The sequence below is a fragment of the Crocodylus porosus genome, unplaced genomic scaffold, assembly GCF_001723895.1.
Source record: "Crocodylus porosus isolate Cpor-Errol unplaced genomic scaffold, CroPor_comp1, whole genome shotgun sequence".
Lineage (NCBI taxonomy): Eukaryota > Metazoa > Chordata > Crocodylia > Crocodylidae > Crocodylus > Crocodylus porosus.
The window spans coordinates 2,174,926-2,189,141 of record NW_017728927.1 but is presented as its reverse complement, the minus strand read 5'-3'; the positions used below and the strand labels follow the sequence as shown (position 1 = coordinate 2,189,141).

Sequence of the window (14,216 nt, the reverse complement as noted above, 5' to 3'; positions counted from 1 at the left end):
TAGCCTGGGGATTTTTAAAAGGAAGTTAGATGAGCACCTTGCCGGGGTCATCTGACCCCGGTGCTCTTTCCTGCCAAGGCAGGGGGTCAGACTAGATGATCTACCTAGGACCCTTCCGACTCTAGCTACTATGAAACTATGAAACCACCACTTTATATGATTATGGTTTAACAGCCTGCACTACCACTTATGACAAGCACTTCATAATTTCACTAACACCTCTGCCAAAATAAACTTGTACAAGAAATGGACTTCCGGTGAATGTGTTCATATGGGAAAAATACTTGCATGTCAAGTCTTGAGAGTAGATGGTAAAAGGGTCTGTCAGTCTGAGCATGTCATATCTGGTCTCTGTTGGAGATCTTATCACATACTATAAGCTTATTCAACATCAAGAACTAATCTTTAATATGATCTCCAAGAGTTTCTATGTAGATTTGGTTTGTGGAACTGTATGTAGTCCAATAATTTTTCATTTACTGTCATACGAGGCTTTCTACTTTACCTAAAAGATGGGGTACAGTAATATCTGCACTGTTTTTAGTCAGAATCCCTTAGTCATCTATGCTATATTTTGCAAGATTGTCATGAAAACCTTGGTTCAGTGAAACTCAGTTGAATAAACTAACAGGTATTTATGATTGGATTCACCTTGTCTGGCAACATACCGTAGAGCTGATCTGTAGAAATAGAGCTGTTTAGACTGATCAGCTTGGATGGTCGCTTCCAGTACTCATTGGTAGGGACCTATGTAACTTGCAGGGGTTGCCCCCCACACCCGATTTTGTGGTCCAAGCATGGTGCTGGTCACCATTTTCAGGGCAGAGTGCAGCGAGGCCCCCCCACTTCCCCCCCGTACCCACCGTGATTGCAAGGGACCCTAGGAGTCCTTCCCCTCCCAGAGATTGACATATCTGTCAATTTCTGGGGAGCGGTGGGACTTCTGGGGCCCATTGGCCAATCAGAGGTGTATGGGGAGATTTTTGCCCTGCTGCAAGAATCTCCCCCTCCCGTGCCGTGCTTCAGGATGCCAGAACTTCCCACCTCTGTTTTCAGTGTGTCCCCTCTTCCCCTGCTTGCTTGCCATTTTCCATTTTTTTTTTTTTTGCAGGAACTGTGCTTTTTCATTGGGGGTGTACCAGATTATATGATAAATAAGTCCTAGTGCGTATACAAATGGTCTGCTGCAGCAGAGATGACTATGGGTATTGTTGCTGCTAAACCAATTTGTAGAGCCATCTCTTTCTGTAAGGGGAAGACATAGGGCAGAGTGATATTCCTCTATTGCTTGCAAAAGAGATTCAAAAGATTCAAGAGATTCTTGATTCAAAAGTTCATCTGATTCAAAAACAAAATATTGAAGGTTGGTAGGAGATGATTCATTTGGGGAGGTGGTGGATTCAGGTACCCAGCATCTTCCTGGATCAGGCCTTGGGGTGAGAAATGGTCCTAGGTTGTTAAGAAGCTGTTATTTTTTAAAAGCTCCAAACCTCTAATTGCTCTGTCAGGGAGTGCTTTGCCACTTTCATTCTGCTCATCCATAAACTTTTATAATAATAGTAATTATTTTTATTTATATATAATTAGTATCCTTTTAAAAACCCCCCAAAACTAAACTTCTTTTAAAGACTCCTTTAAATATTGCAAAATCTAGCAATCAAAATAGAAAAAACTCATCTCAGACTTATCTTGGCAACTTTAGTTAATTCCCATAGGTCATGTGAACATACATTGTGGTCACCTTTTTATTATGTGAACATATGCTATTTTTCTATGACTTCTGTCTTATTCAGTGCACAGCATGGATATAGAAGATGGGAGGCAACTTTAAATCTAAATGCTCCTAATTTTTGAGTGCTTCATTTAAAAAAAAAAAAATTAAAAATATTTTTATGTAAGCAGTTGAACATGGGCTGATGTTTTCCCCCACACCTGTTTGTTACTGCAGCATTCCTGCTGACCACAAACTTCAGAACATTTTTCTACCTAATGCAGTTACAGCTAACACAGGCCAGGGCCATCATGTCACTTATTAGTGAGGCAGAAACAGGCACAGACAAAACCTGTTGTTCAAGATTCTTTGTCTTGGTAATATGTGCATTGCTACTGGTGAATAATTCTCTGTTTGCATGAATGTAGGAGGAGAGCAAGTGAGGAAGAAGATGAAATGTTTCTTTCTTGTACCTTAGGTTGGGATGGAAGTGGCTCCTCACCTCAAAGAAAGTCTCAACAAAAATTTTTTTGACTTCCTTCTAACATTTAAACAAGTAAGCAAATACATTTGCATTGGCTGAGTGAAAGTAATGTGTTCCTTGAGCAGTCTATGATGAAAATACTGTATTGTTCTGACTGTGAGTCTACCTTTTTTTTTTTCCCCAAAAGAAACACAAAAACTGCACTCTTCTTAAACAAGGGTTGGCTTATAGTTTGGTCCCTAGTAGTCATGACTTCTGTACTTGCTATTTTTGTTCATGCAATGAACATTCCAAGTTGGAATGTTTTTCGCTGCATTATTTTACCATTCTCTAGTTCATATAACACTAAGCTACAGTATTTAGTTTTATTGTGGAATGCTACATATACTGTGATAAATTAACTACTGTAGGTAGCATATATACAGGTTTTAATAGCGTCCACTGCAGTCTTTGTGTCAAACTTGGAAATTATGCAGAATAATTGTTGAGCTGCTGAGCATATTGTGTAATTGAGTTAACCTGATCTCCTGAAGCTTTCAGTGAACCTGTGTTTTGAAGTTCTGTTTCCAGTTTCACAGCTCTAGTCAGACATTTTTCCTTGCCATGGCAGCTATTTCATCCGTTACTTTTTTTTTAACAGATACATGGAGACACAGTTCAGAATCAGCTGGTAGTCCAGTGTGTGGAGATTCCATTGTATTTGACTCTCTATTCTCCAGCTATTGATTGGATTTTACAGTGTATTGCATACCGTGCTCCAGAGGTAATTGCTTATTTTTTCCATGGTAATATTTGATGTTTAACTATAAAAGGAAAATATAAAGTATGTATTTGATGGTGTGCAGTATTTTAAAGCTATAGTAGTCCAGTAGAAAAAATGAACATAGGACCTTGCTGCATAGCACAAGGGTTAGAACTTTGTATTCAAACTTAAAATGAAAAATTCCCAGTGTATTCAATAATGTGGAATACTTAGTGTACAAGAGCAGGCATCGTTATAGGGCTATATGTGTGGTGCATTACAGACCTACGTAAGACCTGTTCAGTATTCTAAACTACCCGTGTTTGAAGTAAGCATTAATTCTGTATGGTGGAAGTGCTAGAAAAGATAACTAAGGTCAATATAAAATAAGTAAGTGTAAAATCAGAACCAGCACGTGTGTGGCATGAATGACTTTTTATCATATTTAAAACTAAGAATTGAGTAGAATTCTTAGGTAAAGTGGAAGAGTGAACATAAGTTTAAACAAGAGGTTAAAATAATTGTATCACCTTGAATATGCCACACATCTGATGAGAACGTTAATGTTTATAATAAGAATCTAGGTTTTATGTTTTTATATCATAGTTCATATAAAAATGTATTATATAAAATACAAATTGTAAAGAGAAAAGAATATAAAGGACTATAATATTTTTGTCCTGAATATTAAATTGCTGTGCATCTTTTCTCTCATGTTTGATATTTTAGTAGACATCTTGTATAATAGATGGCGTGAGGAGAAATTAAAGAAACAGACTTCTGAAAACAGGGCCAGTGCCAGCTAGACTCCACCTAAGATGCCCCAGATGGCACGAGTTTTGAGTTACGTATATTGCAAAATCAGCTGCCCAAATAATCTTGAGGAAATTAAGCATTTATTAGGTTTTGAGCATTGGCTATGGGAAATCTCTTGTTCTGATTTTTGGCTGGATACTTTTGAAAGAGAAGAAATTCTCATACGCGTTTATCAAGATGCTTATGAAGGATGTTTTGTCATTGTTAAAGGGGGCAGCTGGCAGAAAGGTATCTTTTGCCAAAATAATTACTTTTAAAATTATTTTAAAGATGTAAAATGCATAGTAGGCCTCTGGAAGTAAAAATATTGCATACAATGGAAATCAAAATGTGCACCAGAGCAGGCAATTCAGCAGCTTCATCTGAACAGCAGTACAAATAGTTATTTTCCAAGGTGAATTGTGGAAGATTTGTGAATGCTAAATAAAATATTGAATCACTTCCAAGGCAAACACAATCTACAGAACTCTGAGGAAAGTACTAATAGATGTAGAGACTGGTGTAAAGAAAGACTCAGAAGAATGCTGCCCTGTCATTGGCAAGGTCTGGGAAATAGAAATCAAGGGGTAATGCTTATATGAAAAAGTGCTTTACAAGCTTAATGTTCATATGAGTAGTACCAACAGAAAGCAGTCCTTTTTAAATACATATTTATAGATTGTCTCGAAATAATGAAAATACTTAAAGTTGAAACTTCAGCAACTTTAGAATTCATGTTTGACCAATTTTGTGCAGAACTCATGTAGCACAACCACACACCCTGGGATTAAACTAGAGCCTTGTGATTCTACATTGGGATCCTGTGATTCTGTTCTTTACACTGCTTTATCAACTTAGCAGTGCAGATTGCACCTTTTTCTTTCTGAATATCATCAACATAATGTTTTTAATTATCCTAAAATAGTCTGAAACAGATATTAATTTCTAAAGAGACATTACAACACTTCAGCATTAGATATAGAAATGAAGGAAGTCCAATCATGTGGAGTACTTAAATCCTCTGTGATTGCATCTTTTCTTGTCACTAAGTTAAAAATATCTTGTTAAAATCAAACCTTACTTATACAGAAAGATTAAAATAAACCCTAACTAATTTGGCTGTACATTTTTAAGCTCTCATGTACAGGAAAAATAATTTATCCAATCCACCTATTAAAGATTAAATGAAAACAGTTGAATACACAGTCAGCATTGTTCCTCTCTTACTAGGTTCATTTGATCTTGGTATCTCGATCCTTTGAGTCCATTCAGTTTCTTCTCTCATACTGATATGAACTAGTGAGGATAATGTAGGATTTGTGATTACTTATCATAGTTGTCAAGCTACTCTAGGCTATAGTCAATGTGTCTGCATTCTACAGTAAAAAGCTAGTGATTTTTCTCCTTTCTTGCCAGAGGTAATTGACCTGGTCCTTTCTCAGAAGGATAACCTTTTGCAGACATGAATAAAGTCCCGGAAACTTGACTTTTATAACATAGTGTTTTAGATTAAGATGTCATTGTGCCTATTTAATGTATTTGTTTATGTTGCACTGTATATGATTTTTCTTTTGAGTAAATGTAGAATTTAATAAGATTTGTGGAATGTGTTGGCTAGGTCAGTGGTTGGCAACCTTATCTGGTGGCAGGTGGAATGGCCCTGCTCAGCTCTAAGGTGGGCTGGCACTAGGATCTGGCTACTACCACTTCTCTACATCCCTGCTTTTTCCTGTTGCTTGGCTCTGGCCTGTCATGGGAAAGCTTACTGACACCTGGCTGCAGAGCTGTGTGGTGTGGCGCAGGCAAAGCCTCATTCTGGGGGCTGGATCCAGTGGTTCTGCAGACCATATGTTGCCAATCCCTGGGTTAGGGAATTAAATTCTGTTCTAGTGAATGTTGATGGGGCTTCTGAAAGCTGCTAAAAATGTTTTGGGGTGGTCCTGACTTTTTTCTCTGCTCTTTAACTTTTAACAAAATAACTTCTATAGGGACTGCTTACTGAGATGATGGAAAGATGCAAGAAACTGGGGAATAAGTAAGTATCATGTAATCTTGAGACAAATTAGAAACGAAATTTTTGTTATCCTTGAATTTCAGTTATTTGGTATAAGATCTTTTCACGTGAAAAATTCACTAATATCAGCTAACAAAACTAAGGCATAACATCTGTGCTTACGTAAGTCCGTTCCTGCCTCCCCAGTGGGGAATTCCAGTGTATCCATTGGTTTGGCTGAAGAGCAGATGTTAAATTCATTAACTGAACTGTCGTATGAACTAGAGTTTAGCTAGGATTAGAACTTGTGGCATTCTGGATTCCCAGTCATTTCCTCTGGCTACTATTCATATTTCAATTTTTTTCTGCTGCCATCTTGCTCTCTGTGACTGGCTACTAGATGCGTATTTGAAAGGAAATTGCAAAGCATATGGCTTTGCTGAAAGATGGTAGTATTTGTGTCCATTTAAGACTAAGAACTATTTTCCAAGTTTAGTTCAGGGAGCATATCCTTCACTCCTTCTTAGCTAATTTTCCTCATTCAGCTGGGGCTTGAGTTTAAAATGATTTTCAAATACCATTTATCCCATGTCCAGCCTAACCATGTTAATTCAGAAAGGCTGTACATAAGTCTTGAACATGCTTCCTGACTTACAGGATTGGTAGTTTTGGTATGGATTCAGTTTATTCATATAAGTGGGCAGAAGTTCTGTGAACAATTTTCAAAAGCAATCTTATTTTGCTTGAATGATCAAAAACACATTGTCCACTTTATGCAGTCACATGACTGATATTGCAATAGTTGTCTTTTTGCTTAAGGAGTCAGAAAGTGCAATTAAAATTGGAAGTGGGAACACTTTCTTATGCTTTTTGTCTAAGGATGGAGCAAAAAACATCCTTAGACTCCACTGTTCCAACATCAGTATATGGATTATGGTCCATTCTGCAGAGTTTGCTTAAATTACTTTTTTAGTGTTTTGGATGGTGAAAGCAGACTGCTTCATCTGGGCACAACTGTCTTGTTTGCTTTGCAGCAGTGCAAACTTTGCAATGTAGCACCAAGAGAACTGAGAAATTTCCCTGTCTGCATTTAATGGAGTGTTAACTTCAGCATCTATTTTTGACCTTTTAAAACCTTACATCATTAAGCTAGCTGTTGGGAAATTGAATAACCTAGCTCTGACAATCATTTTGTAGGGTAGTATCATTAAAGGCAAAGTTCTGCCCTTTGCATACTCAGGATTCTCATTAAATAATACAGATTTATATGGTGATTTTCAATTCTGTATAAAGAATCCCAGTGCACTTGTCAAACTGGATGTGCAGCATCACTGGGGTGAATGGAAGAAGACCTGTGCAGACAGCTGTGCATATTAACTGGTAGATTAGAAATGTTTGTCCACGGATAAGGGAAAATTCCTGTTAAGCGCTGTGAGATGACTAAAGTTCAGTCAGAAGAGACTGGACACTCGGTTTTTAAAATGTTCTGTAAAAACTCAGATGGCTACCTACGTTATACTGAGTTAACTTCAGAGGGATGACTGTCTGAATAGTCTTGCTGGGGATAAATCAACATGGAAGCTGGACACATGCATCTCAACAGAATTTGTCTTTGGGCATTTGCTTTATAAAATGTCATATCAGGCACGTGCATCCCAGCTCCTCTCTCTTGCTGTCCGTGTGCAATACATTAGCTTGACTATTCAGTAGATAAATTGGATAATATGGAAATACAAATAATATAAATGTTTGTTTTTATTTTGTGAGCTTAATCTTTGAATCTTGCTTAACGTTGCTTTGGGTCATTTCTGTTCCAATAATTTCACTCCTAGAAATCAGACTTTACAACAATAATTTTTTTTTGGCTAATGCAAGAAATCTTGAAGGCTTTTGTCAGACCAAATGGTACTTTCAACCATAAGGACTGTAGACAGGAAAAGAAGAGAAAAATTCAGCAAATATAAAAAAGACTGCTTTGATGTGACTACATGACTTCAGCTTGCCTTCAATTTAGTGAATGAGGTACCAGTATTAAAAAAGAAATTTGTTTTCAAGTAGTGAGAATATGGAAGAAATTTGACCCTTATGGAAGAATTGTGATGTGTAATATGATTTAAGCACAGTGAAATGGTGCTTTCCTAGAGATAAAGCAAAGGAAGTACTATAGTGACTGGGATTTCCATAATATCCTATAGCTTAGTGGAGCTTTGCCATACTTACTGTCATCTTGTCTTGCCAGTGCATTGTAGTGCAACCTGAGGGTTTTTTTCTTTGTTTTCTTAGCCCTTGCTTTCTGAAGTAGAACCTGAATAGTAGTTAATCTTTTGAAGTTCAGATTAATGTAAACTAGAGAATGGAGAGCAGCTCAATTTATGTTGAGCTGAGCTTATTTGCATCATATTCCTTGTAGTGCCTTACTTCTGAATTCAGTGATGTCAGCATTCAGAGCTGAGTTTATTGCTGCAAGGTCTATGGATTTTATTGCCATGATTAAGGAGTGTGATGAATCTGGATTCCCCAAGGTAAGTTCTTTTTGTAATTTACAGCACTGCTTATTCATTATCTTGCCAAGAGCTTCCTGCATTTAGCTCGTTGTCTAAATGGTACATGTGGGATTAAAAACCAGGTATTCCATACATGGAAGTAACTATTATATAGGTTAGATAAGGTGACTTAAAATCTAGAACACAAATAATGGGTGTTAGTGTAAGAGTATACAAGAATTTCTCTTGTCGTGCCAGAGCATGAACCAGAAAGGTCTATTGCCATTCATTTATGGGGAGTCCTCTTAATAGTTGGCCATTCCACTGCTGGGAAGAAGTTCTAGGATTAATTTATTTGGTCTCTTTCACAAAGAGTATATTTCTACTCCTCCCAACTTTGTTTTCCAGTCGATATAGTGATTTAGTCTTTCCCCATTCAAACCAATGGGAGCTTTGCAAGAGCAGGAGCAGGACATCTAGCAGTTACTTTTTAGACATCTGAAAAATATGCATGTATTAAAAAGGAGAACAAAAAGCTGTGTGTTTTTTCAGGGTATGTATTGAGAAGCATTGCTAGTTAATTTCATGGCTGATAGTTCTCCAGCAAAAGTATGTAATAGCTCAGACTTGAGCAGAGGATTCATTCAATTTAATATACCCAGCTTTTATAATTTTGGAATAATAATACTGAAAGTGTTACACTTTCCAGTGAAAAATCTGTTGGTTATATGATAGGATGGTCTGATCTCTTTTTCAGCACCTTCTCTTCCGCTCCCTGGGGCTAAACTTGGCATTAGCTGATCCTCCTGAAAGTGATCGCCTTCAAATATTAAATGAAGCCTGGAAAGTTATCACAAAATTAAAGAACCCACAGGTAGGTCGTTGATAGGAAATGTGTTGCCAACCTTAAATGCTAGGAGCCAGTTGTTTTAAATTGGATTTAAAAAGATCACAAAATTACAGATGTGTTTAGAATAGATAGACAATAAATGTGACATTGCCTAGTTTACTGTTCCTAGATACTCAGCAGTTGCCCAGGCAGTGTGTACTTGTTTCTTCTCATGATCCACAGGTTACCCCAGTTCTAAAATGTAGCAGTGCAACTGGACATCTTGTCTTACAAAGGCAAAATTTCAGGAAAACTGTCCAAGTAATTACTTGAGTACATACATTGCTAGAAAAGAAATAGAGATTGTACAACCTAATAGAGCTTTTAAAGGTGATATATTCTATTGACCATAACATAAATATTTATATTTTCTCTAGGATTATATTAACTGCGCTGAAGTGTGGGTGGAGTACACCTGCAGACACTTTACAGTATGTGAGAATTGCTTTAAGTTTATTGTTTTAGCTGTATAGGCACTAAGTGACTGTATAGCAGTTTACAGTGGGAAAACCAATGGTCATAACAAACAATAGACTTCTTTTTCCTATTTAGTATCTGCCTGTAAGACTTCAATGTGTGATGACGTTAAGGGGTATGATATGTTCTTCTAGGATCATATTTTTTTTTTTAGTATGAAAGTTGAATCAATTCAAAATGATGGCTACATCAGGAGACCTCTTAATTGGTCACATGTATTTCTCGCTTGTATATGGAACATGAGGGGAGAACATACAGACCAAATTATAGTAAGTGCTGGTAGGACTTCAGCTATGAGTTATCTGGCTTCCACTATAGCTCTGTAAAGTCTTAATTCTTTTGGAAAGGAGAACCTTGGTTGACATTAGCACAGTGCTCTAGTAACTTAAAAGATGAACCAGTTTCTATGCTGTGCTTGTGACATCTTAATTTTTACTACACAGAAGCGTGAGGTCAATACTGTTCTGGCAGATGTTATCAAACATATGACTCCAGATCGTGCTTTTGAAGAGGCTTATCCACAGGTAAGAGACCTTCTTTTGTTTCTGTGAGAGCTAATATCTTTTCCAGAAAAAAATCGTGTGTGCTAGAAATTGCTGTTGTATCCTGCAGCATAATGATTATATTTTAAATTGTCTCCTTATAACTTGGGAAACCTTAGGACAATGTAATGCTGTGGAACAGTGCTCTAGTCTAGATTCCTGCACACACACGCTCACACAGTGCACAGTAACTAGAAAAAAGATTAAGTTGAGTGACTTGCAGATATACAGCAATGTAATGATCATGTACTGTATTTTTACATTTAATTTGTAATGAAATGACTTGCATTTTCCCCTTTTTCCCCAGCTGCAGTCAATTATTCAGAAAGTTATTACTTATTTCCATGACTTTTCCATACTTTTCTCAGTGGTAAGTTGCTTTTTAAGTTTATGTTTTTTCTGGAACTGCTTGTCTTTAGGAATGTTGTGCATTTTCTCTAAGGAAATGTAACCTGATTTGATTATCTAAATCAGCTGGAAACTTGCTTGGTGAGAAGTGTTTTTTGTCAAGTATAAAACTGTTAAAATACCCAAGGAAGTGTTAACTGATTACTTCTCAAAATCCATTATTTTAATTAAAATATTTCACACTTTCTTCTTATTAGGTTATAGGGCTCTGTAATATTTTTAGTTTTTGTTTAATGGCAGCAGAAGAAGCTCAAATTAATTAATACAGTCTATTTGTGGGCTGTGCTGATATAACTCTTGATACTGCTTCCTTTCTCTGTTTAACATATATTTTACTGTGTCAAAAGAAAGAACTTAGGGTACAATTTGAGGGGCTAAGGGAGAGTGGAGAGACCAATCATTTTGTGGTAAGGACAGAATAACGATGGCATCCTGTTTTTTATATTTCTGTAGCCTGAGTAAAAGGAAGCATTTCAAGAAGCTCATTGATTTAGGAACTGTTTAAGCTCCTAAATCACTTAAGCACTTTTGACAATTTTGCCCTCAGTGTATTTTCAGGATAGTATATAAGCATTTAGTTCTCTGGCTACCTCAGCAATCTAAATTCAGTGCCTAAGGGACATTTAACTGTTTTAAAGCGTCACCTTTAAAATGGTGGCTGGCATTCCTCCAGTCCTTTGCAGAAGAAGAATAATTCCTATTTCTAATACCCTAAGACTTGCTTTCACAGTCCTCAGACTTTTCAGTAGAAATCACAACTGTACCTGAGCTGCTTTCATCATATCTGTGTGTTTAAAAATATTTTTCTATATTTGGCTAAATGCATTCTGAATGTTGCATGTTATACTATAGTCCCTCAGCCAATACTCTTCTTATTTGCCTCTATTTGTACTACCATTTAATTATCTCATATTATTTAGTCATATTCTTATAGCTGTGGTATCTTTAAACTTCCCTATTAGGGATTATTGTAGTGTTAGAGCGGTGCTGTAGCTGGGATGACAAGAATTATGCGAGGCAGGGATTTCTTAGGGTGATATCTTTTATTGGACCTACTGCATAGTTGAGATAATCTAGCTTTTGAATGCAAGACATTGTTCATTAGGACTGAGGAGTGAATGCTAGCACAGCATAAACCAGCACAGCACCACACTGGATAGTTGGAAGAGTGGGGAGAGAAATTCCCAGGGGTATCAGACAAACAATTAGCAGAGGAAAAGAAGCTGATTACTGGAAGATCAAGGCCTATCAAAAGGGAGGAGGGTCATTCTTACCTTTCATGTGTGGGACAAATTCAGGAATCAGATTTTCGGTTTTATTGCACATTATATCAGTGTTAAGTCCTTGGTTTTTAGTGTCCGGCTTACTTTTTTTTTGTTCCCAAGCTTGTCTTTTAAAGGTGTTAGGTAGATTTCCCTTGAACAAAAGGATAATGAGGTCAAAGACTAAAACATTAATGCTTCTTGAAAATTAAGGATTAGGAAAGATATTTTTCAGCACAGAACAAAATCTTTTATATGGAAAATGCTTCAATTGACTTGCTTCATTTTTATTTGAATTTTTAGGAGAAATTCTTACCATTTTTGGATATGTTCCAGAAGGAGTGTGTGAGAGTGGAGGTTTGCAAGTGCATTATGGAAGCTTTTATTAAGTAAGTGGAAAATATTCTGATTAAGTGAGCTCTAGAGGATCTGGACAATCTATTGAAAGATGGTTGTATAAGATGTATTGAGTCAGTGTGGAGTCCACTTAGCATCTAAAAGGTGCCCAGACTAAAAAGAAAACGTAAACATATTTGTGGTCAGTGTTGTTCGATTGCTTATTAACTGTTTACAATGACTGTCAGGATTAGAGTAGTCTTTATTCCATCGTAGATGGGTTGTTGTTAGGGCTTTGTTCAATTTCCATTGCTACAGCTAGTTTATAAAACAAAATGCTATGTTTTCCTGTCCAGTCCTGTAACACTAACAGTGATCTTAACATATATGAATGAGAAAAGGAAACAAATATGCACATTTCTTACAAGCTCTATTATAAAGGCAGAATAGAACGGAAAGTGAAATTGGAAGATGAGATTTCATTTTTAGACATGTCAGTTATTTTAAAAGAATCCTTTTCATTTGTCATGCTCATGAGATTCTTGAAACTTTATTTTTATTCTCACATCCTTCGTTGGGATATTCAGATTTCAAATAGAAATATTATGGGATGATAATTCAATGATGAAAAATTGGTGAGAAGTGATAACTAGAGCAGGTTTTATGTAAGAATGTTCATTAGCATGTAACAAATACCAAATTGTTATTTCCTCTTTAGACACTAAGAAAACATTTTAAGAATGAGAGACTCAATTTCTTCCTTTTTGTTTATATTGGGTTATATCAATTGTTTATGTAAAAATACTGTATGTCAGAGATTTCATAATTGATGGAGTGTGGCTTAATTTTTTTTTCTGCTACTAGTTTAAAATCTATTAAAATCCTAGTCCAGGGTAGCTAGTAGAAGCCTACAATGTTTGGCTCTCAAGAAAAGGAATTCCCCTCACCCACTCTAATTCTTCCCCAAAGCCCAACTAAGTTAGAACTGGTGTTAGAAGTTCAATTCTTTTGTCTTCTAGATGAACTATTTATAGGATTAAATATTAGCCGACTCTGACTGACTTCTTTCATCCCCTCCCCTGTGCATCCATATGTTGCGTTGGTAACCATTTGAGCCATGTGACGGCGAGGATCACATTTATTAATGATGTTTCCAGGGTTACCTCTGCTTGTGACAGAGCTGGGAATCTGTACTAAACACTTCCTTATTTATTCTGTTGAATGAAGCAGATCCATTCCTGCTCTACGCTACTGGCCATTCTTTACTCAGTAAAAAAGTTCGCTGCTTAGTAATGCCTTGTAATCAACACATTTTTAAATGCATATAAAATGATAGAACACAAGCACTCATTTAGTGTAGTTTTATAGCAAATAACCCATATTCAGTATAAAGAATTAAGAGCTCGCTGCCATGCTAATATCTCCGACTTAGGGACTCTTTGGCTGTGTCACTAGACGAGGTGTGAAATCTCTGCCTTAACTAAAGCTCTTGCTGCTAGAGTGAGTTGAAATAGGGTTACCATACGTCAGGTTTTCCTGGACATGTCCTCTTTTGGGATCCTCCCATCTTCGCCCAAGCGTTTTTTTTCAAATATCAACAAATGTCTGGGATTTTGCTCTACCTATGTTTAGCACTGAAGATTTTCCCAGCACTTCCTGGCTTGCCCTAGCTAGGAGCTGCTTCGTGCTGGGGGAAGTGGGGAAGGACATGCATGGTCCTGGGACTGCAGCAGGGTGGGAGAGGTGACTGCCTCTCCAGTGAGGGAAGGGGGCAGAGGGGCCCTTTGGTGGCAGCAGGGAGCTGCATGGCTGGGCTGATGGCACCAGGACCAGTTGTGTGTGCCCTCAGGGACAGGGCAGCCAGGAGAGGTTGGGGGGAGCAGGGAGCTGTGAGTCAAGAGTGAGGGGCAGTGGCAAGGTTGGGGAGGTAGAGGGGGCTGTGGTTCAGGGCTGAGGGGCCTGTGGCTTGGGAATAAGGGGCACCAGAGGGGCAGGGGACTGTGGGTCGGGAGCGTGCAGCCCAGGCTGTGCCAGGAGGCCGTGGGCTGGAAGCGAGGAGTATCAACAGGTCTGGGGGGGGGGGCGGCTGTGGCT

The 14,216-nt window shown here is 37.6% G+C and overlaps 1 protein-coding gene across 1 annotated transcript in view; it reads left to right on the top strand.

The window, feature by feature from the left end:
• Positions 1–14,216, top strand: part of CUNH16orf62 (chromosome unknown C16orf62 homolog) — a 98,579-nt gene that overhangs the window by 40,320 nt on the left and 44,043 nt on the right. Inside the window, exons 13-21 of the mRNA XM_019541765.1 lie at positions 2,190–2,267; positions 2,836–2,958; positions 5,721–5,767; positions 8,136–8,247; positions 8,966–9,082; positions 9,475–9,528; positions 10,018–10,098; positions 10,424–10,486; positions 12,090–12,175. Coding sequence (XP_019397310.1) covers positions 2,190–2,267; positions 2,836–2,958; positions 5,721–5,767; positions 8,136–8,247; positions 8,966–9,082; positions 9,475–9,528; positions 10,018–10,098; positions 10,424–10,486; positions 12,090–12,175 — 761 coding nt within the window. The remainder of the gene's footprint in view (positions 1–2,189; positions 2,268–2,835; positions 2,959–5,720; positions 5,768–8,135; positions 8,248–8,965; positions 9,083–9,474; positions 9,529–10,017; positions 10,099–10,423; positions 10,487–12,089; positions 12,176–14,216) is intronic.